This window comes from Cryptomeria japonica, chromosome 8, assembly GCF_030272615.1.
Source record: "Cryptomeria japonica chromosome 8, Sugi_1.0, whole genome shotgun sequence".
Lineage (NCBI taxonomy): Eukaryota > Viridiplantae > Streptophyta > Pinopsida > Cupressales > Cupressaceae > Cryptomeria > Cryptomeria japonica.
The window spans coordinates 398,763,657-398,791,206 of NC_081412.1; the positions used below are offsets into that span (position 1 = coordinate 398,763,657).

At 37.5% G+C, this 27,550-nt stretch overlaps 1 protein-coding gene across 1 annotated transcript in view; it reads left to right on the forward strand.

Annotated features, from left to right (window-relative positions):
• LOC131079441 (uncharacterized) overlaps nucleotides 1-27,550 on the forward strand; it is a 408,813-nt gene that overhangs the window by 370,266 nt on the left and 10,997 nt on the right. The window contains exons 19-23 of the mRNA XM_058017395.2: nucleotides 9,593-9,811; nucleotides 10,776-10,922; nucleotides 22,947-23,116; nucleotides 24,677-24,729; nucleotides 24,905-24,981. Of these exons, the coding sequence (XP_057873378.2) occupies nucleotides 9,593-9,811; nucleotides 10,776-10,922; nucleotides 22,947-23,116; nucleotides 24,677-24,729; nucleotides 24,905-24,981 (666 nt within the window). The remainder of the gene's footprint in view (nucleotides 1-9,592; nucleotides 9,812-10,775; nucleotides 10,923-22,946; nucleotides 23,117-24,676; nucleotides 24,730-24,904; nucleotides 24,982-27,550) is intronic.

Consider the following 27,550-nt stretch of genomic DNA (forward strand, 5'->3'; position numbering starts at 1 on the left):
TCAATTCCTTTTTCAGATATTTTTCTCAATTAAAAGGAACTTTTTTCTTTTAATTTCCAATTTAAATGTTTAGAGAGTTTGTGGAATTCTGAATTTGCAGTCAACCATGAAGGAGTTTGGATTTATATTATGTTTGTTTGATTTACCTAATAATGTCAACTGAAGGCTAAAATTAGCCCATGAGAGTGCAATAATTCCATATAAAAAGGAAATTGGGAGTGCCAATTTACCTCTCACCAAATACACGAAAAATAAAGGAATTTGCATCTAAAATAAAAATCTTAGGTTAGCTAAGGCCAACCTGCCCAAAATAATTGAAGGGATAATGAAGAAGGGTGAAAAGAGGAAAAGATATTTTAAGGATGTGACTACTGTTTCACCCAAAAGCTCCTCTATGCTTTGAGGTTTCCAAAAACCTAGTGTTGAGTGTTGGGTCAACGGAACCACTGGATTTGAGATGCCTTATGACCTACCAATTGAGCTTAAATTGTTGTTGAGGTGTTCTCTCCCTTCTCATGGCGATTGAATGATGAAAGTAGAAATTAATTATCATAGCATGTCCCACTTTGAATGACTTGAATTGGTGCAATCACGGTTAGGAGGGTCCTCAAAGAGAACAATTTGGACCGTGCAGCAAATAAAACACAACACAAACAACACAATGGGATGGAGACAATGCAAAATCAGTCTTTATTATATCATAGAATTTGATTACAAACTTCTAGCATCATGCGGGCTCACAGATTCGGCTCATAGGCCTAACTACACAGTATCTAGGCTCAAGTAAGAATGCCAGCCAACTCCGGATCTCTAAGTCTTATGATTATTCTTCTATCTTCGATATATTCTTTCTTGATTGATTCTAGAAGCACAAATACAATGATTTATATGAAATACAAGCTCCAGGATGATCCACGTTGGCCCAAGAAGGAACAAACACTGAAGAATGAAAAAAAATGAAACGTGTAGAACATAAGGTCGGCCTCCACCAAGGAATCCCTCTGGAAGCAACATACAATGAAGTGCGGACCCAAGAGGAAGGTCGGCCATGAACCAAGGAACGTTGTAAACAACAAAATTAAACTCCACAAGCTATGAGAAAGATCTGCAAGAATCACCAATAGAAAATAGGTCCAAGCGGCTCCGATACACAGGAAAGAAAACTGTCCCATATTCTAGAAGCGATAACTTGTCAGAAAAAGATCCAAATGTCCCACGGCCCAAGGATAAGATTGATGAACATGTCCACGAACCAAATCCAGCTTTGCAACATCCGGTGAGCAAACAAAATGAAATGCTTAAAGAAATACTGAAACTACAAAACAAGAAACAAACTAAAACTAAAATGTTTTTGGTTGATGCAAGATTGTCAAGAACTAGGGATGCTCTTGCATCATGAATTTACAAAATTGTCAATGTAGGTTAACTACCAATCATCTCCCATAAGAAAAGACCTAAACATATATTGGTTACACAAGTTTTGATGCAGTGATGTTAGTTGTTGAAGAGAGAATTGCCCTAAATCTCATATTAGGGAAGCATTTGAATATGAAATGTTCTTCAATTCGAGAATCTAAAGAACAAATTTGGCATCATAAAATACTCCCAATGAATATGGTAGTTCATTTGAAGTTTGTAAACTTAGATTTGGACTAGAGGGATCCTCATATTTCAAGGAAACTAGAGTTTGGTCTACTAGGATGAGTGATAAATGAGTGACAAACACATTGCTAATGAGATACAAGCTTTAGTAGTGACGTAAATTTGGTAAAAGAAACTGATTATAGGGACCATGGGAAGGTTTGTACATCCTTCCCCAAAACTCTTGTTTTTCTCTATCTTGGAAAAATTTGGTGCATGTTAGTGTTTCAATTTGTCCATTTTAGGACAACTCAGACTAGAATAGTGTGTATGGTAGTAGAAGTACCATTCTTCAAATTATAAGGGGAGGCTCCTTGAGACCTAATTAAACCTAAAACCCTAAGCTACTAACAAAATTTACAATTTTTCACATTGTACAAGATTTAATAAGGGGGTTTTTTCCATAAATTTAAATATCTAATTAACTATGTTTTTCTGTAGATGCAACCAATAGATTGTCAATATTCAATACTTGTAGCAAGGTTTTGAGATTTAAAGGAGGATAGCTACTAAGGATAAGTGATCTTTTCCTATTGGCTAAAGTAGAGATTAATATTTCAATGTAAACAAAGATTTGAAGAAAAAAATATATCTGTGGATGCTAACTCCTAGCTAAATCAAAGAACAATAAATCTATATCGACAAGAAGTTTTGGACGAGTGGGCACTACACAATTTCATGAAGGAAATATTTAAACTTCCAAAGCCACAATGTAAATAAAGAAATTTTGCTTATACAAAGTGTGAATCAAAACAATCTACTTTCAATTTTCTTTGAGAAATTATGAGCATGCAACCATAGCTACACAATCATTGTTGTTGAACAATGGCTTTGTTGGTGTGTTTTTTAGCACAATCGATCACAAAATAAAATACCAAGGTATCTTATCCTCTCTTGAATAAAGTCTCTCAAATACTATGCTTCGCGATCAAATGAGACAACTCCAAGGTTTCTACTGTTAGCTCTTGACTCGTGGATAAGCTCAATTGGTTTATGTGATTGTTGGTAATCCAAGGGGACTTCCATTGAATACTTGAATGCTTGAATGTTTAGATGTTGTTGGAACTTAGATTCTAACTACTTGCTTGGAAAATAAAATGGCAAAAGGATAGGGTTTAAGAAGTCTACACTACTCCTAAGAACGTAGGAACGGTGGACAATCTTTGGAGAAACTCAACTAAGGCTTGTTTTGACATGCAAAGGAACAAATCCACAAAGCTTAGTGCGATCTCCTAAGGTAAGCACATGATGTTCAAGTCACTATCAACAAGGATACCATCAAGGCAATGCATATCAAAGTGTGAACAACAATTGAAGTTAAGCTCGTTTAAGGATTCCAGTTGACCACACAAGGCAAACTTACAATCAGCAAATTGTTAGTGGTATGGATATGTGAATTCCACCATTGATCATGCACAAAGATCTTCCATTCATCTAATCAACATAAAAATGGATTGAGAAGTAGAGACCATGCAACTTGTTGAAATGACACATCAATTCACCATAGCTTCAATGAAATCATATGCTCTTTACAACAAGATTTTGGCAACAATCTTTGCTTTCTCCTAATCTAACCTCTACTCTATCTTCTATTCTATTCTTCTTATTCTTGAACTATTCTTGTTATTATTAACCCTTTTCAAATGAGAGATTTGAGCCTTATATAGAGTGCTCCTTACAATTCTAAGGCTCAGATCAATTTGAGATCAATGGCAGAGATTTTACAATAAAACCTCAACTAGGATTTGTTACAACAAACTTCCTTCTGGCCAATAAGATCATTACAATGAATTGGACACATGTCCATCTTGATTTCTAACCAATGAGAGAATAGGTTAGGTACATAAAATATTATTTGATGAGGCGCCATGTGTCACTTGCTCCACCATGAGATGAATCAGGTTCATTGAACTTGGACTTGCTGATGTGGAAGCAACTTGATTGGCTTGAATGCGAATAGGATGCCACATCAACCCCTTCTGAAACTATCTCCATTCCTTGATCATGTTCATTCTTCTTCACTCTTAACTTGGAATTTTTCCTCCTTGTGATGCATTCACAATTTCAACCTTCGAATCATGAAGTACTTCCTTCCTTAACATTTTTTTGATCTTGAAATTCCTTGCCTTGGATTTGGAACATGTTGTTGTCTTGAAAAGTAGACTTTGATCCTTTGGAAACCATGTGACGTGTATCTTCTTCATGCATCTTTGAGGTATCTTCTATCATGTTGATGACCTTGATGTTGAAATGTGAAGCATGTCCTTCCCTCGGAACGTTGAGCTAGACCTCAATGTGTGGATCTCCTTAACTCAAATGTGTTGATGTTGTGATACTCTCTATCTCTAAGATTTTCAACCTTCCTCTATGATGCCAGTTCGCCTTCTTCAAGTTGCCTTGTGTATCTTCCCCTGACATGTTCATGTACGAAGCTAGAAGTTAGAAGGTTTAAAGAATATTTTAAAGCTTAATTCTAATAATACTTCTATGTTCTGATTTCCTTTTGTGAATACAAATGCTTTCAGATCAAAAATAGAATTATCTATGTTAAATTCTGGAAAATAGCATGATAGTTCATTTAATTTGCATTACAAAACCTGATTTTTGTGACTCTAAAAAGTCTGATTACTCTCAGAAAATCAGAGTTAAAACCCTTTGGGCTTTGGTCTTTGACCAGCCCCTTTGATTCTTCCTTCCTCGAGTTGATGTTTGAAGATCCCTCTTTCCAGCTGTATCCTCTTTAAGGTAGATTTCATGGTATTTGATCAGTTCTCTGATTTTCAGTTCTTAAGGTAAATTCGCTGAGTACTTTTTTGATACAGATTCAAAGCTGATTGGATTGAGGTTGGCTAGTTCTTAGGAAAAGTCGATAATATTTCTTGAAGCAATTTCTATAATGCTTTCAACTTCATCTACCCAAACTTGAAACAAGTTCGATTAGATTTTAACCTCTACTCCTGCAGGTTATGATTGTGAATCTGATTGTGAATATGAAGGAATGAGCATGCACTTCCACACCTTTATATGCTTCAACTTACCATAGTCGCATCTTTTCAAAGTTTCACGAAGCCGACTTAAACAAAAATGTTTTGTTACTTAATAAATTGCATTTTTTCAACTTCTTTAGAGGGCCGACTTTAGCAAGTAAATTTAAAATTGTTGAAATTAAAATCCAAATCACCTTTCTTAACATTTTCCAATTTTGTGTCAACTCCCAGCCATCTTAGTTTGGCTCTTCCTCAAATTCGTCTTACTATTTATTATTTGTCCGACTCACTTCCTTAGAGGTTCAAATTTTGAAACTTAATGATTTTAACCTCCAGCTGTCCAGGTTCGAATTTGCTTTATCATTTTCTAACTTGCTTCTTTGGAGGTTAGATTGACGCCAACCTACATCTTTAGAGGTTTGACCTTGATACTTAAGTATTTCCAACCTCCACCCTTGCAACTTGAAAGTTTCATCTTTGCACTTTTGTTAGGGGTCGATTTGATCTGTCTTTGCTTAGCGAATTCATCCTTCTTTATTTTCCAGCAAACTTCATCTCATCCAACTTGTATCTGTCTAACCTATTGATATCTTAAATTCGCCTTACTCAACCGTCCAAGTGTAGACGTTTCATCTTGATCTTACTTTCTTGGATGCTTTTTCCCACAATCTTGGATTAATTTGCATCTTCTTAATAATTCACCAACCCACATCCTTGGAAGTTCGACTTTGATACTGGATGGTTTCCAACCTTCATCACTGCAACTTAGAAGTCTCACCCTTCTTACCAACTTAAGATGATGCCCATGTTTTATACTTAGACAATTTTACCAACTTACACCTTGGAGGTTCGATTTTGATATTTGACAATTTTCAACCTTCATCCTTGCAACTTAAGATTTTCATTTTTCACCTTCTTAAAGAATCAACTTATCTTTACCTCTTGAAATTCTCTTGATTTAAATGCAAATCCATCTCTTTTCCTCTAACATTTATTTCTCTTCTAAGGAAGATCGACTTCCTATCCCTTGAGGTTGATCTTGAGTATCCTTCTCATCATTGAGAGTTAAGTTTGAATAGGCATTTAGTTTCCGACCAACCTAAGTTGATGTGCAGGCAACATTGTAGTACTTGTTTACTTCTCTCCAACTTAAGTTGGTGTGCAGGAGGTTCAATACTTGTTAAAGTCGAAATGCTTCTTAAAGTGCTCTTCGTCACTTTTCATTGTCAACTTAGATTGATTCGCAATCTCTTTCTCATCATTGGATGTTAGCATTTATTTAAGTAATTTCACCTTCTTACCAACCTAGGTTGATCTGCAAGGGACTTCCTATCAATCTAAGTTGATCTGCAACATATTGAGATTTTTGACAACTTCTTACAACCTCAAGCAATTTTACAACGAGACCTCAACCTGACATCTCTTACTCATTAGCAAAGGTTAATGACTAAAGAAACTAAGAAAACTAAGACACCTAATCTAAGCAAAAAAAACTGGGGGTCCCCATTTGCAATGGGCCAATGTGTGAAGACATCACAATAGGCTTCTATAGCATAAGCATGATTTCCACTATTATTCATTAAATTTCATTAGATGGGTTGTAAGTTCGGCATAGTCTTTACTAGCTTGTAAAGGCAACTAAGGAAGGTTGGGTTTAATTGCATTCATGATTGGCATTGAAGGGTGATTATACAGGGGTGATATGCCTGTCTTTCCCAGCATGAGGATTTGTGGGAAGATTATCATTGTGATTCCGTGTGTCGTGCCATTAACATTCTACACTCACTTTTCTACCGGAGGTCTCCAAAACTCAAACGCAGGCTTTCCTCAGCATTTCGAACCCAGTTTTGAGTGTATTTCCTTGCAGAGATATCCTACATGGGGTCGATTAGAGACTATTCGATTCTGTGCATGCTAACGTGAGAATTTGTTGATAAATGTATCTTATTTCCTGGAGCTGTGACTATTGGCTTGGAGTCTTCTGAAGTTGTGAGGCTCAGCAAGGAGAAGCAAGAAGAACGTGGGAATCATAAAAGATTATATTTGATGGTCGATCTTGCTGCAACCAGTGCATCAGGTCAGAAATTGTTAAGATTGATTCCTTTATATTTCTGGAAACTAATGGCAATGATCTAGAAGATGGTAATCTGAATTTAATAATATAAGTTGGTCTATCTCTCGGATTTCTGCAATTTCAAATTGTAATTGAATGTATGAATGAGAATATTAGATGGCCCTTGTCTTTACATAAACTCGTAAGTGTAATTAAACATCAATAGTGTAGTTGTAAAAACTTGGAAGAAAAAATATCATACTAAGTAAACATGCAAACTGTTTGACATAATGTCTCAGACCTGAGTAAGGGAAAATGAGAAAAACTTGGAGTTCAAATTAGGCACAGTTTCTTACAAAGCCATGACATATCGAGCATTTTGAAGGAAAACTTCCAATATGCTCAAAACTAGCAAAAATTGTATGTGGATCAGCACCATACAAAGAGGAGTTTTGAGTTAACATGGTTTTGTTGAGGCTACATCTATACAAAGTCAAACAATCTTCTATCAAGAAGAGTGGAGCTGATAAGCTCAAGCCCCATTTATATGGGCCATATATGATCACACAGAGAATTGGTGAGGTGGTGTATGAGCTTGAGTTATCGGACCATGGTAGGATACTCAACATGTTCCATGTTTTGTGCATTCAAAGGGCTTGGGGTAGCATGCTAGTTCTATTGAGTTGCCTCTTTTGGATGATGAAGGTAAACTTTAATTGGTACCTAAGTCTATCTTGGATATCAAAGAAAGCAAATTGAGGAAGGAGATAGTTATAGAGTATCTGGTATAATGGAAGGACCTTCCTATAGAGGATGCCACTTGGGAGGGTGTAGAGATTCTTGAGCACCCCAATTTGCAATTAATCAAGAGCAAGCAATTTTGGGAAGGACGGATTGTAATGTCCCCATTTTTGAATTGAGTCAAATCAAAAAACACGAATCCTATCTTTATTCCCCATAGTTTGGAGGGGAGATTTACAAGGGAATAATATAATAATAATCTATTAAGTGTCCAAAAAGCACCCAAGTTATAATGTTGAAAAAATTTACAATTTATTATTAATAAGCACAAAAAAATTTAAATCAAATAAAATTCATAAAGTGAAAAATGGTGAATATTCAAATAAAAGATACATTAATCTCCAAAAAGATAAATAATAATTAAAAAGAGAAGGATATTTAAAATAAAATTAAAAAATAATAAAAATTTACTTTTTAGGGTTTGTTAGAAAAAGTACAAAAGAAGAAAATTTTGGTAAAAGCAAATCATTCTATCATTACCAATTTTAAGAAACCCTTATGCAAGTTTTGGTTCAACACTTCTCCTTGAGGATGAAAACCCTCTTGAATCTTCGAGATTTGGGGAATGAGAATCTTCTGGTTTCGAGTGTTGACCTCAATCAGTGGTCAAAATTAGACCTACAAGTGGAATTTGCAGGTTTTACATATGGCAGCAGATTTGTGAAAAAACTGTAAAAATAAAAAATATTGATTTTGTAAATTTTATTGTCTGGGATAAATTGGAAGATTATATCGTATTTTACTGGTCATAGTAACTAGCCGTAGTGATGGAACTCAAGTGGTGCCTGAACCAATCGAAAAGTAGGCATGGAATTTGTTGAAAGTGAAAAGATCATTGTAGAGAATAAATTCCCAATTGTACTGCTTTTTAAAGTTATCCAAACCTCTTAAAGTTGATCATTGATGTGGAAGGAATCAACAGGTCCAAAGTGGCTGCCATGGGGAGTATCTTTGTAATGTGATTCTATTGGATGATGCTAAACTGTATAAAAACACAGGAAGTTGCAGCAGATAATAGGAGGACGTGAAGGTCTATAGAAGTCAACGCAACCTCCTAATAAGGTTCTTTTTTATATAACATTTTCTGAACTTGTTAAATATTATTTGAATTCAGCCCCCCATGGTATGAAATGAATATTTTATTCACAAGAGAAATTATATTCAAATAAGTATTTATTGCTCAAATATTATATTGGAAAAATCAGAATTTTTGGGAATAAAAAGATATTAAAAAAATAAAAAGAACTTCAAAAATTTAGAAAATTCATTGGAAATTGTTGGCTATTCTAGAAAGGTATATTTCAGCATAGGCTCAACATCAACTATTATTCCAATTTGTCTGCTCGAGCCATTCGTTTAGAAGTTTTCAAGAGGTGGTTTTAATGGATAAATTTTTCTACCCATATCCTATTAAGGTCCTTGGTTATAATATGCACTGGACTATTTGAATATTAGTCTAATTTGGTATACCACTTCTTTTATATTAGTCTCAAAAAAGGGATGCTGATTCACCTACTTATCTCAGGATTTTCTTATATAACATTAAGTCATCATTAGAAGTTTAAACAGATTGTGTTAGAATGTTTGGATTCGGAGGCATGAATCAATAAAGGTTACGTGAAAGTTTGAGCCTTGTTGATATCCTCAATTCTTTAAATTGCAGTCGCCCTACATTGTTACTAATCTATTCCATTCCCCTGTCAAGATGGATTTTAGATTTGCTGAGAGTTTCTACTGTTCTGTTCTTATTAGAAAGGGTTTCCTAATCACTTATGGTCAACTACGCTGGTTTTGATTTTTACAAGGGATGTAAGGACTAGTTTCAATTCATCTCTTATTTTAATAAGCAACATCCTTTGTGTGTTAAATCTCTTTGATATGTTATTGGCGGTTTTGGCCTCACTCAATGCAGTGTGCTGTTTCTGCTATGCTGATCTAAATAATATGAACTTCTATTTGGTGTGTAACTATAAATCATAATTGTTTGTGTTTTAATTCAGTAAAGAATTGTCGAGATGAACTTTGTTGGAACCTTCAGGAACAGTGAATTGCATACTGCAAAATTGGGTTAGATTGTCATTTCACCTATTTTGTTGTCTCTCAATGACAGGCATCAAGCAATTATGAAAAGCGCACCAAAGACGTGAAGACCTTCAATGATCAGAACCAATGGGTGAAAAGAGGAATAAGTTTGGTACCTGTAAAGTTCAATGCCTTCTGGGAGGCGCAGCAAATGATCTGTTTGGTGAATGTTCATCCAGATTGTAGTATTAGCATTTATCATTCAGGATGTGAACTTGGACAGGGACTAGATGTTAAAGTTGCTCAGGTAATGTTGTTTTTCCAATTGATGATAACATTTAATACTCACATTCTCTAAACAAGGGTATGAATAAGCTTGTTCATTTGACTTTGTCTCAGATTTTATTATGTAGGATTCCATTGAACTGGTAGTCACTACGAATGTACATGTGCATAAACAAATACATTACAAAATTTAAATTAGCTTTAGAATGTTGATGTGACTTAAGTTCATGTCAATCATTTTGATGGAGCCAGTAATTATTCTTTATCAATATGGTGTTGTTTACTATCAAGAAAAGTTGAAAATAGAAAATAGCAAGATGAAGGGTTACAAGATAAGTGATAACAGCCACTTAAAACTGGAGTGTGAATAATATTATTTGACTATCTAAATGAAACTTAAAGGCCGATGATTTTGTATTCTGATGCATCTGTGAATGGTGTGTATATGATATAATACAAATATGTGTTTGTTTATGCTTTTAGTTATTTAATTCATTTAGTTCTTTGAGCAATAATAGAAATATGTGTTTGTTTCTGTTTCTAGTTGTTCAATTCCATTTAGTTCTTTGAGTTAGATCCTATTTGTATCTTTATATTTATCTTTAGATCTTAAAGTCTGCTTATGCTGTTTCAAGTTTAATGCATTATGCATTTTTGTGAAGTATGCATCATGACTCAATTTGCACACCAACGGAATGAACTTTTGATGAATTATAGAGCACTATGAATCACGTTTGAGTCAGATCATATTCATATCTTTATCTTCATCTTTATTTTTAACCTTAAAAGTTTGTTTATCCTATTTCAAGATTTTTACATTATGCAAATGTGTGTGGTATGTGTTATGATTCAATTTAAACACAAAATGGAATGCATTCCTCCTTCAAATTTTTGGACAGTATTGGGTGTAGAGCAGTATGAATCATCATGAATACTTTGAAATCAGGATTGAAAAATGTTCCTTTTTACTTATAACTTTTTAACAGGTTGCTGCAATGTCATTGGGATCATTAATTGATGGTCATCTAGACATGGATGAGATCTATGTGCACTCAACAACTACTATAGTGGCAAATAATGTAGCAGAAAGTGGAGGTTCTGTAACATCAGAATTGTGTGCAAAGGCAGTTCAGGTACAATCATATCTGAAAACCACATCCAACTATGTACAGTGTAAACTATCTTACTTATGCTAGGAATGTGGCATAACTGTGCTGCAATTCATAATATTACTTTAGCTTTCAAGTGTGTTTTTTGCTAGAATGTTTGTATTTCTTTAAAAAAAAATCTAGGTTATCTAAATTGTTTGGTTTTGATTCCAGAGTTATTCCATATTAAGAGACTTTAATATTACTTTTAACTAAGCTACAGTCCTACATATCTGTTGCTTTGTGGAAAACAACCATATGCTCTGGTAAGTAGAATTATAATTAAAATTAAAATATGCAATGGTTTCTCTTTAATTTGTATGTGTCTATGTTACACCAAGTTTCTAGAATGGGGATGACAGTTAACAGCAATGGTAGGGAGCAGGGACCAGAAAGGGGGTGGGATTCTGGTCCCAGGGGATGGCAAGGGATGATTAATATAAAAAAGAGAAACTTAAAAATATAAGAAATTTAAAATATTCATACGATAACATTGATAAAGTATTCATCATAAACATTATAAAACCTTAACACATAGCATTGGAGTTAAGTTGATATTTCACATGAGTGGACACACAAATTGACAAAATATAACTATTCTCATTGTCAATGTTCATATATATTATACCAAAATTACAATAAAATGCCCAAATACTTCAAGTTTCAATTAGAAATTGACAAATGCATGGAATATTTGTCATTGCCCCTAATCAACATTTGCTAATATTGCATCAAAATCAGAGTCTAAATTGGAGCCATTGCTACTACAATGGGCTACATTATCCAATGGAACCCCAATCAATCCCTCTTGTGTCGCCTCCTCATCAACCTGTGTGACATCTTTAGGGTCAACATCCAAACATGTGGCAGAGTCTAACAATAATAGCTTTGTTGTAGAATATGCTCATGTTCTCAAAAAATGATGATGAGCTATTCTTAGAGTGTGTTAAAAATAGACTTTTGAATGGTCAATGGTGACTTTAAATGATTCTAATTTGATGATGTAAATTAATTGTATTAGCACTTAGAAAGTGAGCTGTGGCTTTTTATCATTCGATTTTTTATTTTTTTTATTTATTAATTTTAATTTCTATAATACTTCTAAAATAATTAATAATTCAAAATTAAAATGACGGGCAATAATAATAAATAAATTAATAATATTTGACAATAATTTTAATTAAAATTATGAACCAAAAACCAATAATAAATTATCAATTATTAATTAATATTTAAAGTTAGAACTGATGAACAAATTACGAACATTCGGTAATTCAATATTCTTTGGATTTTGATATGACAATTTGATTTTGTCAAAGATTAGTTTTTCCATAACACAAGTTTTACACACAAATGACGATTAGCTAATGACAAAGGAGCTTCTTGTATATAACAATAAAGTTTTGGATTGGGTACAACAGTCCATTATGACTTGGATAATGTTTCAGCACCCACCATCTCTATGAACTCAATGAGGATTTTGGAAATGAAGTTTGCATTTTTCACTTGCCCCTCATTATCAAATTCTTTCAAAACCATTGCCCCTTTAAGGGACATTGCAATGACATTTATTAAAGGCTGGTTTTTACAATCTTGCCATCCAACAAAAACAGTGGACACTCTTGTTCGACCCATGAATCCCCAATTGATTTTAATTATGTCTCTATTAAAGAAATTTCTTTTGCTAATAAAGTGGTGCACACCTCCTCGTACCAAGGACTTGTGTAACCAAAATGTGTGGCTGATTGCAGCACCATTTCTCACCGATTTGGTGATCTCACCATGTGAAAAGAAGAATATTGGCATAAGTGGAACATGCAATGTATTCATTTGCATTGTCTCTCACCTCATTTTGAAATGCCTTTTCCAATTGGCATTTTTTGTGAAAAGAAATAGAGGGATTTATTCTTGGTAGATGGTGTCTCCAAAAAAGGATGTGGGGGCAGCCACTATTGAAGGGCTTCCCTAATCCTTATTTCGCCAAAGGATGAGATTTTTATTTTGCTCTCTCATTCACAATTTCAAGTTCTTTTTCTCTAGTATATGTCATAATTTGTTCCTTTGGCAGACCTTTCTTGTTTGCTTCTTGACAAACTCTAATTTTTAGGCCAATCATAGCATAGAGGTTAGCTTTCACTCAATCGTATAAGCTCTTATAATTGATTCTACAATGACTACAATGCTACAATAATTCCCAACTCTTGGAAGTTTTTCTATCACCAGAAAATATTTCTATAGAGGTGATGTTTGATAGTGTAATGTTCCCTGACTGTACGGTGTGGCTGGCGAGGCAAGGGAAAGGGTTGTACGGTAAATAGGTCGTAAGGTGGTGAGAGGAGTGGCCGTATGGTGTGAATGTCGTACGGTGGAGTGAGGGAGACCATACGGTGTAGAGGATGTACGGTGGTGTGAGGAGGGATGGCAGTATGGTGTGACCGTACGGTGAAGGTGCAGAGGTGTGTTTGGAGTTGGATGGGGGTACGGTAGTGGGCCGTATGGTGGGTGTTAGATGGAGGTGTACGGTAGTGGACCATACGGTGGGTGTATGCTCGCCAAGTTCCGCCCTCAAGCCCTTCAGATACTTAGTCAGTTCGAAGTTGTATAGCGTAGTGGAATGAATTGTTATTATCACAGGCACAAGAGGCTTAGGTGTAGATAATGAATATTCGAACACGCACAAGAAATTATATTGATAATGATCGCACAACAGATTACACAGACTCGGAACAGTTACAGACTAGGATGAGGAGGACTCCCACCGAAACTGCGGATGCCAAGTAGGGAGGATCTCTCACCTCCGAAATGATAGACAAGCTGAACTCCAACTGTAATTCGCACAAACAAGAGAAAATACCAAAATTTGCCTACCTAAGACAAAGACTAACTCGGCCATATATATGGGCGGTGGGAAACTTCCCAAAGGGTTACAAACGGGCCGACACGACCAACCAAGACTTGCCTAATCTAATTAAATAAAAGGGCCTAAAAGATTTGTTATTAAATTTGGGGCCTTACAATAAAGTAATTAAATTTATTATTTAATTATATCGGGGACACCACAGTCCTTCTGGACCAAAAATTGCTTGCCCTCAAGCAATTGCAAGCTTGGATGCTCCAAAATTTGCTCACCTTCCCAGGTGGCATCCTCGATGGGTAGATTCTTCCAGCGCACAAGGAACTCCTTGACTGCGCGTGATCTCAACCTCTTTTCTCTGACATTGATGATCTCGGCCGGCTCCAGAACTAGTTTCCCTTCTTCGTCGATGGGTGGCAAATCCTTGGATACTGTGACGCGCTGCCCGACGGCCTTCTTCAGACATGACACATGAAAAACATTGTGAATCCGACTCCCCTCAGAAAGCTCCAACTCATAGGCAACTTCACCCACTCTCCGAACCACCCTGTAGGGTCCATAGAAACGCGGCTTCAGCTTCTCCTTACCACTTGTCTTCAAGGAGGATTGTCTGTGCGGTTGAAGTCGGAGGTATACCAAATTGCCAATCTCAAAGTTTTGCTCAATCCTGTGTCGGTCAGCATACATCTTTTGCTGGTTTTGAGCCCTCTGCAGGTTATCTTTGAGAGATGACAGGATGTCTAAACTCTCTTGAAGCCAATCTTTGGCCCTCGGTGCACGACTCTCTCCCAATGCCAGGTCAACAAACGAAGAAGGTTCATAACCATACAGTGCTTTGAAAGGTGGCATGCCTATCGACATGTGATAAGTGGTGTTGTAACAGTGTTCACCCAAATGTAACCAGCGAACCCAAGCCTTCCGTTGAGCTGAGACGTAGTTCCTGAGATAACCCTCCAGCCATTTGTTCACAATCTCGGTCTGTCCATCTGTCTGCGGATGGTAGCTTGTGTTGGGCGATAAATCGGTTCCTGCCAACCGAAATAACTCCATCCAAAAGGTACTCAAGAAACGGCTATCCCTGTCACTGACTATGCTTCGTGGTAAACCATGTAAGCGAAATACCTCACGGAAGAACAACTCAGCCACTTGAACTGCTTGATATCCTGTGGGGACGGCAAAGAAATATGCATACCTGGTCAAGCGGTCAACTATGACGAAAATGCAATCCTTTCCTTGCACTCTGGGGAGCCTAGTAATGAAATCCATCGAGATGCTATCCCATTTCTGGTCGGGGATTGGCAGTGGTTGCAGCAGTCCTGCCGGTAGGGTATGCTTAGATTTGTTTTGCTGATAGGTGGAGCATTCCCGTACATACAGGATGTCGTTCTTAAGCCCCTTCCAAGAAAACCTTTCTCGGATCTATCTATAGGTTTTCAAGTATCCCGGGTGTCCAGCCAAGGGAGAGTCATGCATTTCCTTCAGAATCTTTTCCTTCATCTTGGACTCGAGTACTAGATAAATTTTGTCCTTGTAGTAAATGATGCCGTCAACCACCTTGTATCTGTCATCCTGCACTTGACCATCCATCAGTTCGCAGGCAAAAGTGTTCTTGGAGTATTCAACCAACAGGTGTTCTTTCCAGTCCGCCGAAATGTGAGATAAAGAACATATGGCAGGCCTTCTTGATAGGGCATCAGTGACCACGTTATTCTTGCCCTTCAAATATTCAATGTCGAAATCAAATGCCTGGACTTTTCTCACCCACTTCTATTGTCGTTCATTCAGATCCCTTTGCTCCAAGAAATATCGCAAGTTGTTGTGGTCTGTCTGCACAACATACTTTGCCCCGACGAGGTACTGTCAAAACTTCACCAGTGCATGCATGATGGCGAGCATCTCCTTGTCGTAGATGGAGTACAACCGCTCAACTCCCGAGAGTTTCCGACTCTCGAACGCAATGGGGTGATGGTCTTGCATCAACACCGCTCCAATGCCTTCTCTCGAGGCATCGCACTTGAAAGATCCCTGATGGATCCCCTTGCTGATCCGCTGTAATTTTTAAAATAATAAACTATATTTTTCCTGTGATTTTGTTGATGGTCTTACAGAATAGAGAGAAGTTGCAGAATGTTTGGTTTCTTTTTGTATTTTTTTGAATATATAAGCAAGTAATGAATAAAGAACAGCAAATAAGGAAGGAAGCTGAAACAAGTAAGAACATTCAATTAAATCAGAATTGATACAAATCATACCAGGCAGATTTCTGATTTATAATATCCAAATTATTCCCTACGCACTGGGGATGTGCTTACATCCAATAATGACGCCAACTGAAGGGTAGATGATGAACACAAACCTAGAGCACCAGCTATGGCTGAATGAAAGTCTTCACCACCTCCAGCGTCCTGCTGTAATGGTGGCATCAAGCTGAAACAATCACGCCCCAGCTGGGAAATTCAACCACCCTGTTGAAACCCTCACCAAGCAATCTGAATCTCCACAAGGAATAGCGCATGCACTCTGACCAATAATGCTAATGCCAAAAGAATCCACTGCCAATCAATAGCTGAGGGCTACGTCCCAACCAGTACCAATCATGGGGTTTGCATCCCAGATTGAAGAATTGCTCTACCAAAGCATTATCGCACCAACAAGTTTTCAATATGTAAAAGATAATGAGAAATTAGGTTTCCTTCTCCTTATATCTCTTTCCTTCCAAATCGAACCCTAAAGATATATGAAAAGCGCGCTTTAATATAAAGTCATATTTCCCAATATTGGGCGCCCAAGTATAGAAAAAACACCACTTTTTCAATATAAAATAACTCCAAGCGCCAAAAGGACCCTGGCAAGTGAAAATCATTTAGAAAAGTTCAAGACCTTTCCAACGAGCTATAACACATGGGCATACGAATCCAGATGAAGCCAATAACCCCTTATTACTCCGAAATGGCTATAGACATAGCCTTATTGAAAATATTAAAATGCTAACTTAGGAAATATTTAAATATATTAAAAATATAACCCAAATAGCTACAGAAAGCTCGAAACACACCAAAAGCCTGAAACTGAACCTGTCACCTGTCTGTGACTGATGTCGGAAATCATGGATCAACTGGCAGTCTCATCCCTAAAATCTAGGGATGCTCCTAGAAACTAGGAAACACACCCAAATCTCCTAAAACTGAAACCATCTGAAAGGTCGTGAATAACCTCATGATTAGCAACTGTCACGACCTCCTAAAATTTAGGGATATCCCCTAAAATCTAGGAATTGCTCCAAACTGGCTCCAAACTGCCTGTAAAGCCAAAATCCAGTCACTATATGCATTGAATGAGTCCCAATCAACCTCTGCTAGCCTACGAGACTCCAATGATAGGCCAACTCCTCTGTCTCTGATGTCCACTCTAGAAAGGGGACATGACAACACTCCAGGATGAAAGGGCGAGTGAAGTCTGGTAGTGCCAGAACTAGACACGTACTCATAACTTCTTTTAATTTGTCGAAGGTCAGTTGCGCCTACGCATTCCAACAAAAGGATCCTTTCTTTGTCAAATCTGTCAGTGGTGCCCCAAGCTGTGAAAATCCCTTCACAAACCTTCTATAATAACTGCACAAACCAAAAAATCCACGCAGCTCCGAGAGAGTCTTGGGTGGAGGCCAATCCAAAATTGCCTGAATCTTCTCCTAGTGAACTTGTACCCCCTGGGCGCTGATGACGTGACCCAAGTACAGGACCTCAATCATTCCAAATTCACATTTGGACCTTTTGGCATACAGTGATTGTGATTCCATAATCCCCAATACTTCATCCAAATGCCCCACATGTTCCTCCCAGGTCTTGTTGTAGATGAGTATGTCATCGAAGAATACCAATAGGAAATTACGCAATTGCTTGTTGAAGATGTGGTTCATGCAGGACTGAAAAGTCGTCGGAGCATTGGTTAATCCATACGGCATGACCAAGAACTCATAGTGTTTGTAATGGCAACGAAAGGTTGTCTTTTCCACATCTTGCTCCCTCATACAGATCTGATGGTAGCCGGAGCGAAGATCAATCTTGGAGAAATAGACTGCGCCATGTAGTTCGTCCAGTAGCTCATCAATCCTGGGAATGGGGTATCTATTCTTGATAGTCTTTTTGTTCAATGCACGGTAGTCAACACACATTCTGAGAGTTTTGTCCTTCTTCTTCACCAGTACCACCGAGGACACAAAGGGGCTAGAGCTGGGCTGGATCCATCCTTTATCGAGGAGTTCCTGGATCGTTTTCTCTATCTCATCTTTGAACTTCTTCGGGTGGCGATAGGGTGTGATGATAACGGGTTTTGCTCCTTCCTCCAACTTGATGGTGTGCTCAAACCCTCAGTGTGGGGGTATGCCAGGTGGAATATCAGCGAAGACCAAACTATGCTTATCCAAAACCGACGGAAGTTCCTCATCCTCGCAGTAAGTCGGTTGCTCTTTCATAGGTTTTGTTGAGATCAAGCAATGTGCTGCCCAGACTACTTCATCATGTCTGAAGATGGCTTCCATCCGTTTGGCATAAATCTCCCTCGGGCCGCCATTCGACATTCCCCTGAGAACCACCTTCCTGCCATCCACCTCAAATGAGAACTCCATCCTTTTGAAGCTCTGCGTGTACTGGTCGAGGGTCTCCATCCATTAAATGCCCAATATGGCATCCGTGTCATCTAGATCTACTACAAAGAAATCGTTGGTCACCGTGTAATTTCCCATGGTGATGCTCAATTGCAGAACCAGGTGAGTGCATGATAGGAGATTGCCTCCTGCCACCTTGACATCGAACTCTTCATGCTCCTTTGTACACAAGCCCCTTCGGGTGACGAGTGATGAGTTTATGAAGTTGAGCGAGGCCCCACTATCGAGCATAACAAGGACTCGTTGCCCTTGGAGTGTACCACGTACTCTAAATACACTGCACCTTGGGGTACCCGCCAGTGTGGCAATGACGCCTCCCCTCCGTACCAATGTGGAGATTCTCTCCGCCAGGTTGGTTTCTTCGGCAGATTCTTCCTTTGGTGGTTCACTTTCCTCATGCTCCTCTTCTCCATCGAGCATCACTTCAATATAGTGAATCTTTCCTTTGCCCAAACATCGGTGTCCTGGTTCCCATGGCTCCTTGCAGGTGAAAACAAAGCTTCTTCCTTCTAAGTTCCTGTCTTGTGGTTTCATCGAGCGATGACCCCTTCGGGAAGGGTTTATTATCCTTCTCCTTCAGAACAAAGGTGGTTTGGTGTGTGCAAAATTTCTGGAAGAGGAAGATGTTGCCATGTTATGGGCTTTTTTGATTGCTTCTGTGAGCGTGCTGGGGTTGAACCCTTTCACCCAACCTTTCAGTGGTTCCATCAACCCGTCCATGAACAAGACCACCAATCTCCGCTCTAAGATGTCTATTACCAACATGGATAGTCTCTGGAATTTTGTGATGTAACTGTCCACAGGTCCCAACTGCTTTAGTTGCGCCAACTCCTTGAAATTGAGTTTTGGATCCTTCCCATCAAATCGATCTATGAGCTTCTCTGTGAACTCCGCATAGGAGGTTATCTGGTCATGGCCGAGAGTGACCATTCCATGATGCCACCATTCATGCGTGACCCCTTCTTGGTGGAGTGCTGCAAACTTAATAGCTTCATCTTCAGGCATCGGGTTGAGTTGGAAGTAGGTATCTACTTTTTGAACCCAGGCTCGTGCCGAGGTTGCTCCGGTCCCATCAAAGGATGACAGGTTGATCTTGCCAACCTTCCGTTTGATGTCATTGTTAAAGTGTCCATAATAGCCCCGACTTCTGTCTCTCGAGTATTTCATCCGGAGCTCAACATAATCCTTGAAGGATATGTCCCCCTCAAGATTTGCATCCCTCCAATCTTGGTTCAACTGAGCTTGCATCTCCTAAAAGGTGGGTTCTTGCTCCCCGCGTGGTGCTTCTGATTTCTGAGGAAAAGTCAGCATCAACGGCCATGAATGTGAGTGTTGGACGTTTGACCTTCCCGTGACCAAATCATCGCCTTGCCCATTCTGTTCTCCATTCGTTTTTCCCAAGGCTAATTGTCGTAAGGTTTCCTCCATGATTTGTTGTCGTTTCTCCCCTCTGATTATGGTGTCGTTGAGCTGAGCTTGGCTTTTGGTTAGCTCCCTTAATAGTGCCATGACTTCTCTTGCAGGATCCTGTGGTTCCCCCATTCGATCGGCCGAATGGTACCTCCTTCTGGTTTACACTTGCATCCACTACATGACAGGCTGGCAAGATCACCAGCTCTAATACCACTAATGTTCCCTGACTGTACGGTGTGGCTGGCAAGGCAAGGGAAAGGGTTGTACGGTAAATAGGTCGTACAGTGGTGAGAGGAGTGGCCGTATGGTGTGAATGTTGTATGGTGGAGTGAGGGAGACCGTAGGGCACAGAGGATGTATGGTGGTGTGAGGAGGGATGGCAATACGGTGTGACCGTACGGTGAAGGTGCAAAGGTGTGGTTGGAGTTGGATAGGGGTACGGTAGTGGGCCGTACGGTGGGCATTGGATGGAGGTGTACGGTAGTGGGCCATACGGTGGGTGTATGCTCGCCAAGTTCCGCCCTCGAGCCCTTCAAATACTTAGTCAGTTCGAAGTTGTATAGCGTAGTGGAATGAATTATTATTATCACAGGCACAAGAGACTTAGGTGTAGATAATGAATATTCGAACATGCACAGGAAATTATATTGATAATGATCGAACAACAGATTACACAGACTCGGAAAGGTAGGGAGGATCTCTCACCTCCAAAATGACAGACAAGCTGAACTCCAACTGGAATTCGCACAAACAAGAGAAAATACCAAAATTTGCCTACCTAAGACAAAGACTAACTCGGCCATATATATGGGCTCCGGGAAACTTCCCGAAGGGTTACAAACGGGCCGACACAACCAACCAAGACTTGCCTAATCTAATTAAATAAAAGGGCCCGAAAGATTTGTTATTAAATTTGGGGCCTTACAATAAAGTAATTAAATTTATTATTTAATTATATCGCGGACATCACAAATAGTATTTGAAGTGTCTACTTGTCTTTGGGACTACTTAACTTGAACTAGTAGTCATTTTGACTAGCTTGTTATAAGAAAAAAAAAAAAAGAAGGTAAAAATGAAAATTTAAATCTTACTATACATATAAACCTAATAACAGCAAAAAACAAATTAATGAAAAATCTTAAATTTTACTTTTGAGAAAATGTATTTTAAAATTTCTTCAAAAGCTTCAAAGAATCTCACAAACTACTTACCTTTGATAAAACGCCTTTAAGTAAGCTAGTTCCTTCCCATAACATCTAGCAAGTGACTTTGACACCTTTTCAATCCTTCACCTTTCACAAAAAATAGCTAGCTTCACAAATGCAAAACTGGAAAACTGGAAAAATAGAGGTAGCTATCCTAATGATGGATCATAGAGTGTGATCTGAAACGTTGATGCAAAAAAACTCACACAATCAAATCCAGAAGCATTACACACACATTATATTGATTGTTTTTGTGTGTTGTGTTGAATGGTCACCTTTGAGGTTTCCAATCACATTATAGCGTTTTGTAGGCTTTAAAATATATTTTAGAAGTTGAAAAGACATTCTTTTAAAACCTATTGGAAAGGCTTGGGTGCAGTTGGGAGTACCTAGGCACATCACAAGACAATCAATGCACTCCTCTAACCTTCAAGTACCTTGTGGGTACGTTTGGGATCTACCCATGAGGTATCTAAGGCTGGGTGTGCCTTGGGACATACCCACAAGGTATTTGAAGTAGCAGGGGCATGCCTTGGCCATCCCATCCTTGGCCCTCTGCTCATATTCAGTCTTGTTTGATTCTAAATTTATGTGTTTCCAATAATGTAGGTTTTGCATAGAATGTTTCTTTTAAGATTTAAGTTCTATTTTTAAGTATTTAGCATATTCTTTGATGAAAATCAATCTCATTTGAGAGATGAATTTTCTTAAACTCTGAGCTGTTTTCATCTTTGTCACAATTATGGTGGATGCACCAGTTAACACTAGTTAGATTGAAGAGCATTAGTAGAAACTCCTTGTGACCATGTAAGAGCTTTCTTTAACATGCATAATAGCATATTTCTTTAATCATACTTAATCGTAGCTAACGTTGAGCTCTATTAATCAAAGAATAGTGGCTCCTATGAACTAGCTAAATAATTCATATCTTATGGGTAATGGATATCACTAGTCAGGAGAATTTTGCTGAGAAAGTTTTTTTTCTCCAAGCCGACATATTCTCATGGCTTGATCTTTCTTTTTCATGAAGACTGTCACACCAAAAGCTGAATCGGATCTTTGCAAGGGAAGGCATAGGCATAGAAAGTGGCAGCTTAAACTAGAGTGAACACACTTGAAAAATATCTAGAAGTGAACGCATGTCTTTCTACCTATCTAAATGTATAAGCAATTAGAATGTTAATGCACATTAAACTTTATTGCAAAATATGGCTTATATATTTATTTTGTTAAGCATTACTGATTTCTTGACATCAAACCTTCCTTCACCCAAAAGAAAGAAAGAAAATGGCACTTCAGTTTTGGACAATTCAGACCATATCATTATGGCCTCGATATAACCGTGTGTTATCTTTGCTTGACTTTATTCTATGTTGGATGAATTGTTGATATAAATTTTGTTGCCCCTTTACCTTTGTGATTTACCATTGTGATATTCCTATTTATCATTGTAATGCAATGAAACAAATATGATAAATATGTAAAAAGCTTCTGGAAACAACTATCATTCTGATTCTGATGATGGATTAAAGTGTGATTTGAAACCTTCATGCAAAAACTTTTACAGCTGTTTCCAAAAGCATTTTACATAATTTGCATGGAGTGAAAATAATCTTATGTTCATCTAATATAGAAGTTGACAAAATTTATTAAAACTTCATTAATTAAATTAGGTGCTATAGCTTTACTCTCCAATGTAGAATGTGTAATATACCTAATAATCAGTGGGAAATAAGGTCATGTTCAATATTTCAGATATGAAATGTTTCAGCAAATTCTGAATTTTATGTGACAACGAAACATTCAAACATCAATATTATCCAAGATAATGAAAGAGTTCATATATTTGACAACTCACTGGGATATTTCTGCAGGACTCGTGTCAGCAGCTTGTGAGCCGCCTTGAATGTATTAGTAAAATGCTTTCATCAACAAGAGGAAAACCTACATGGCAGAAGCTCATTGCAAAAGCTTTAGATATTGGTATTGATCTTCAAGCTCGGGGTCGAATTTATCCTGGACCAGGCCCCAATGGACCCTTTCAGTATGTATTATTTCTTCTTGTTTAAGAATACAATCTTCAATATTTAGTGTTTCTGTGCACATTATGCAATAGTTGAAATTTCATTGGATTTTTCATAATAAATATAGGAGAAATACATAAACAGAAATATAAGTTACATCTGTTATGCCATAGTGCATGGAAATAATCGGAAGGAAGTACTTGTTTCCTATCAAGCTAAGATGTTTCTTTGTATGTTCATTTAACTTCTTATTATTCTCAGACTTTTATGAAATACAGTTGGTAAAAATCAAGATAATGCATTTTCTGCTTTTTGCTTTCCCAAAATCTAGAAGTCACGTGCATACTTCAAAAATTCTGACAGCAATAATTTTGCAAACCCTTAAACACTCAAACACTCGGACTCGGCTAAAGCTGGGGAAAATCTCAGCAAATTTTTCCAAGATGAAAAAGCATATAAATTTGTAAAACTATTCTTCAAAAACACACATAATACTGAATTTAAAGAATATATTACTGTTTTCCTTCACATATAGATAAAAAATAGAGTTCAGCACATCATCATGGACTAAAAAACTGAGCTCAATACAATTGTGCATATCAACTTCAAGTTTGAATATAAATAAAAATTTACAAACTATAATTTCAATGTTCTTAATCTATAAATTTCTTCTATGAAGAAAGATCCTAAATCACTGTGTTGTCATGGGTGTTCTTGAACCAGATGGTAGTGATGTGACTTCTTGTTGAGGAGCAACATCATCCTCAATAAGAACCTTAGGTACAGGAGTATAATATGAATGTGGTGAATCCCTGACTAGTGGCTCACCTTCCACCTTTTCACATGCACAAATCAAACATCAACTATCAGTTCCTTTTACAGCAATGTTCGGCTCCTTTCAAAAGAGTAAGAAACAAAGTGAGAGAGGATGAAAATAGTTTGACAGCACAGGGTAAACGAATATAAACTCAAAATGGTCATAGTAGTGATTAAATGTGCTAGTACTTAATTACAGTAGGAAATGATGTTGCCCTTTTTTTTCTTGGTTTTTAAAGTGCGTTTTTCTGTAACACATCTGCCCTGATAAGCTTGCGAGTCCAAGGTAAGTCTGCAAGTTGGGCATAGGGCCTTGCCAGGACCACCTCAGATCCAGTCTCATTATTCTACACAGGTCTTCGGCAAGTCCCGACAAACTGGTATTTTTAAAATCGATAAAAATGTAGTTCTTGTTTTAGCATTTTGTTGTTGCATAGCTTCTAAGGTTTGGTTGAAGCTTATATTGAACATTGTGAAGATTTTTCCTATTGATGAATAGTTGTATTGTCTTTCTTGCCTTACAATCTTCTTTGCTTTTTCCTGGCCTTATCAATAGAGGTAGCTATACTGTAATGTTTCCTCATTAATATATTGATCTTGAAGTTTCTATCAAAACAGACAATGGCATGACATGAAACTTTTCAAGTTGTAAAACATTATATGGATGATGGATGATGGATGAGTAAATACATAATTGGCATTTCTAGCACATAAATGTTGTCAACTTGTGGTTATAGTAATTGACCAAAAGGGTGCTTCTCTAGGTATGTCTCATTTGGAGCTGGTGTCACTGAAGTAGAAGTTGACATGCTAACTGGTCAGTTATATTCTCATTAAGTAGGAAATCGCTAAATAATATCAGAAATTTTATGAATGGCACTGCTTTATTTGTGATAATAATCTAGAATCTTTAGAAATTTAAGTAGAGAAAGAAAATGTTCTTATTACTTTCTATGTTTTTTCAGTACTTATGTTACATATTTCTTTTATAGGAGAAACAATTATTTTGAGGGCAGATGTTCTACTGGATTGTGGAAAGAGCTTAAATCCTGCTGTGGACATTGGACAGGTACTTGCTAGATTCCTTTCCATGCCTCCACCTCCCCATGAATCCTTCTCCTAAGAAAGAACATTTCAGGGTGTTAAAGGTGGGCTCTTTTTCTGTGGATCCCATCATGGCCTACTAAATGAAAATATATTCCGACACATGAAACAAAGCGCATCTGGAAAAAAAAAGTTTGAGAACTTAAGAAATGAATTTCCAAACACATGAACAAAAGCAAGTAAAAACCACTCCAAATGTGTGATATGTTTTAATACTTCTTTCATTGCTTTGTCATCTTTTCTGTGAATTTGGCAATTACTATCATCATTTGTATTTAATTAATATTACCATTGTTTGGCTCTTCCTTTCCTTGTGTTAGGTTATCCATTTGTAGCTTTTCCTCGGCTTCTAGAATTATTCATATTGAAATCCCACCTTCGATTTATAACACACTAATGATTAGTAACTTCTTTTATCCAGTAATCCCTAGACTGCATTTGCAAAATATTCTAAATTTGATGCCAATACAGGTTCTAGTCTTTCAATAGTTAGCATAAATGTTGATAAACAATTTGGATTCCAAGAAGAACAAAAGAGATTTTTTGGTCTTACATCAAGGAAGTAAATGCCGCCTAAGCAATGAGATGCTATGTTTTAAAAGCCTACGTATAAGTCATGATTGTAAAAGCATTTCATACATTATTGAAGAAACTCAACACAAATCCCATGATAAAAAATAAGTTTTGCAAGAATTCCTGCATTTAATTGAACAATGTGGAAATGGAAATTTAAGGTTAATTTCACCTTTAGAAAGTAGCCAAGAAAATGTGGGAAATTTGGTAGAAAAATCATATAAATGAAGAGAAATTAGTAACTGAAGCTCTCAATTATTATTAATCTAAGTTTTTGGTACCTACTTTACTATCTCTACCAAGAAATTTTAAACACACTTGCAATTTTCTGAATTTAGCCCAAAAGCATTTCATGAAACAATTGGTGTAACATGAATACCATTCAACATTTCTGAATCTTGTAATGTGCAACAGCCGCACGAATTTTTTTTTCTTTCTTCTTTTTCTTATCTAGAGGATTGTTCAAGGATTCATCTAGATGGCCCTTGCTTTCTAAGAAAGCCCTTCTTGTAAATGCCCTAGTTTTTTGCCCTAAAATCACAATTTCAAATAAGTTTCCTACTAGGGTTAGGAACATAAACTTAATCATAACATATCTCTAATTTATTGGGTAAATTGAACCATAGGAAGCTAGGATAAGGTAACTCGATAGGGTGTCCTAGAGATCCTCTACCCTAGGCCCAAGAGCGGATATACCATCCATCTTGGCCTCATGTGGCCCTTGCCATCCATATGAGGTGGTGTACCTAGTGAGGCGTCCTATAACTATTCCCCTCAATTTTTCCACTTCTATCCTACTTCCCATGATTGAACTTTCTTAATGCATTTATTTACCATGATAGAGAGCACAAGGAGCATTCACAATAGGGTGCCCCGGAAGTCCATCCTTTTTAAGCCCAAAGGTAGTACCCTTTGTACCCCTTTGGCCCCATGGGACTTGTTGATGTGTTTTTATCATAGAAACGAGACTTAGACTCGACGCGGACTCAGCAAGGCTGACCCGACTCGGGACTCAACAAAAAATCGATAGGACTCGGCAAAAAAATCAATTTTCTAGTGATTTTTGCCTAGAGTGAGTCGGGTCAGCCTTGCCGAGTCTAAGCCACCCAGGACTCACCGAGGGTCACTCGGCCCGTGACTTGCCGAGTTTTGGCGAGTCATGGCAAGTCATGGAACTCTGGTTTTTATGCACATGCAAACACAGAATAAAATACCTAAAAGTATCTTATCCTCTCTTGAACGAAGTTACTCAAATGCTGAAGATTCGCTTAAGGATCACTTGAGATAACTCCAAAGTTCTTGCATGTCAGGTCACAGTGTGTGGATAAGCTCGTTGGTTTGATGTGATTATGCTGGAATCATGAGGGGACTTACGTTGAATTGTTGAATGCTTAAATCGCTGGATCTTGATCATCCAATATTGCAATCTTGCGATGTTTTTTATCCTAAACTATCTTGAGTTGAAAAAAAGGACAAAAGATGAAGGGTTGAGGAATTCTATCTTAAAGCCTAGAATGCAAGAATATGGGTGACCGATTAGATGGAATCCTACTGGGCGAGGTCTCACCATCAAACAAAACAATTTGACACAAGCTCAGTGCAATCTTCGAAGGGATTTCAAAGATGTTCAAATCATTACCATCAAACATTGATCGCCATTCAAGTCAATGCATAAACAATGGATGTATAGCGATTTGAAGTTAAGCGCATGTCATTGCAATTGACCACGCAAGGCACCCTTACAATTAGCAAGAGGCTAGTGGTAAGGACTAAACGGATTCCACGTAAATCCATCCAATAATTTCTTCCACTCAATCTAATCAACATGAAAATAAATTGAGAAGTAAAGACCATGCAAGTTGTTGAAGCAACAAATCAAATTCACCATAACTTCAATGAAATCAATTGCTCTTTACAACAAGGTTTGGAAACAATCTTTGCCTTCTCCTAATCGAACTTCT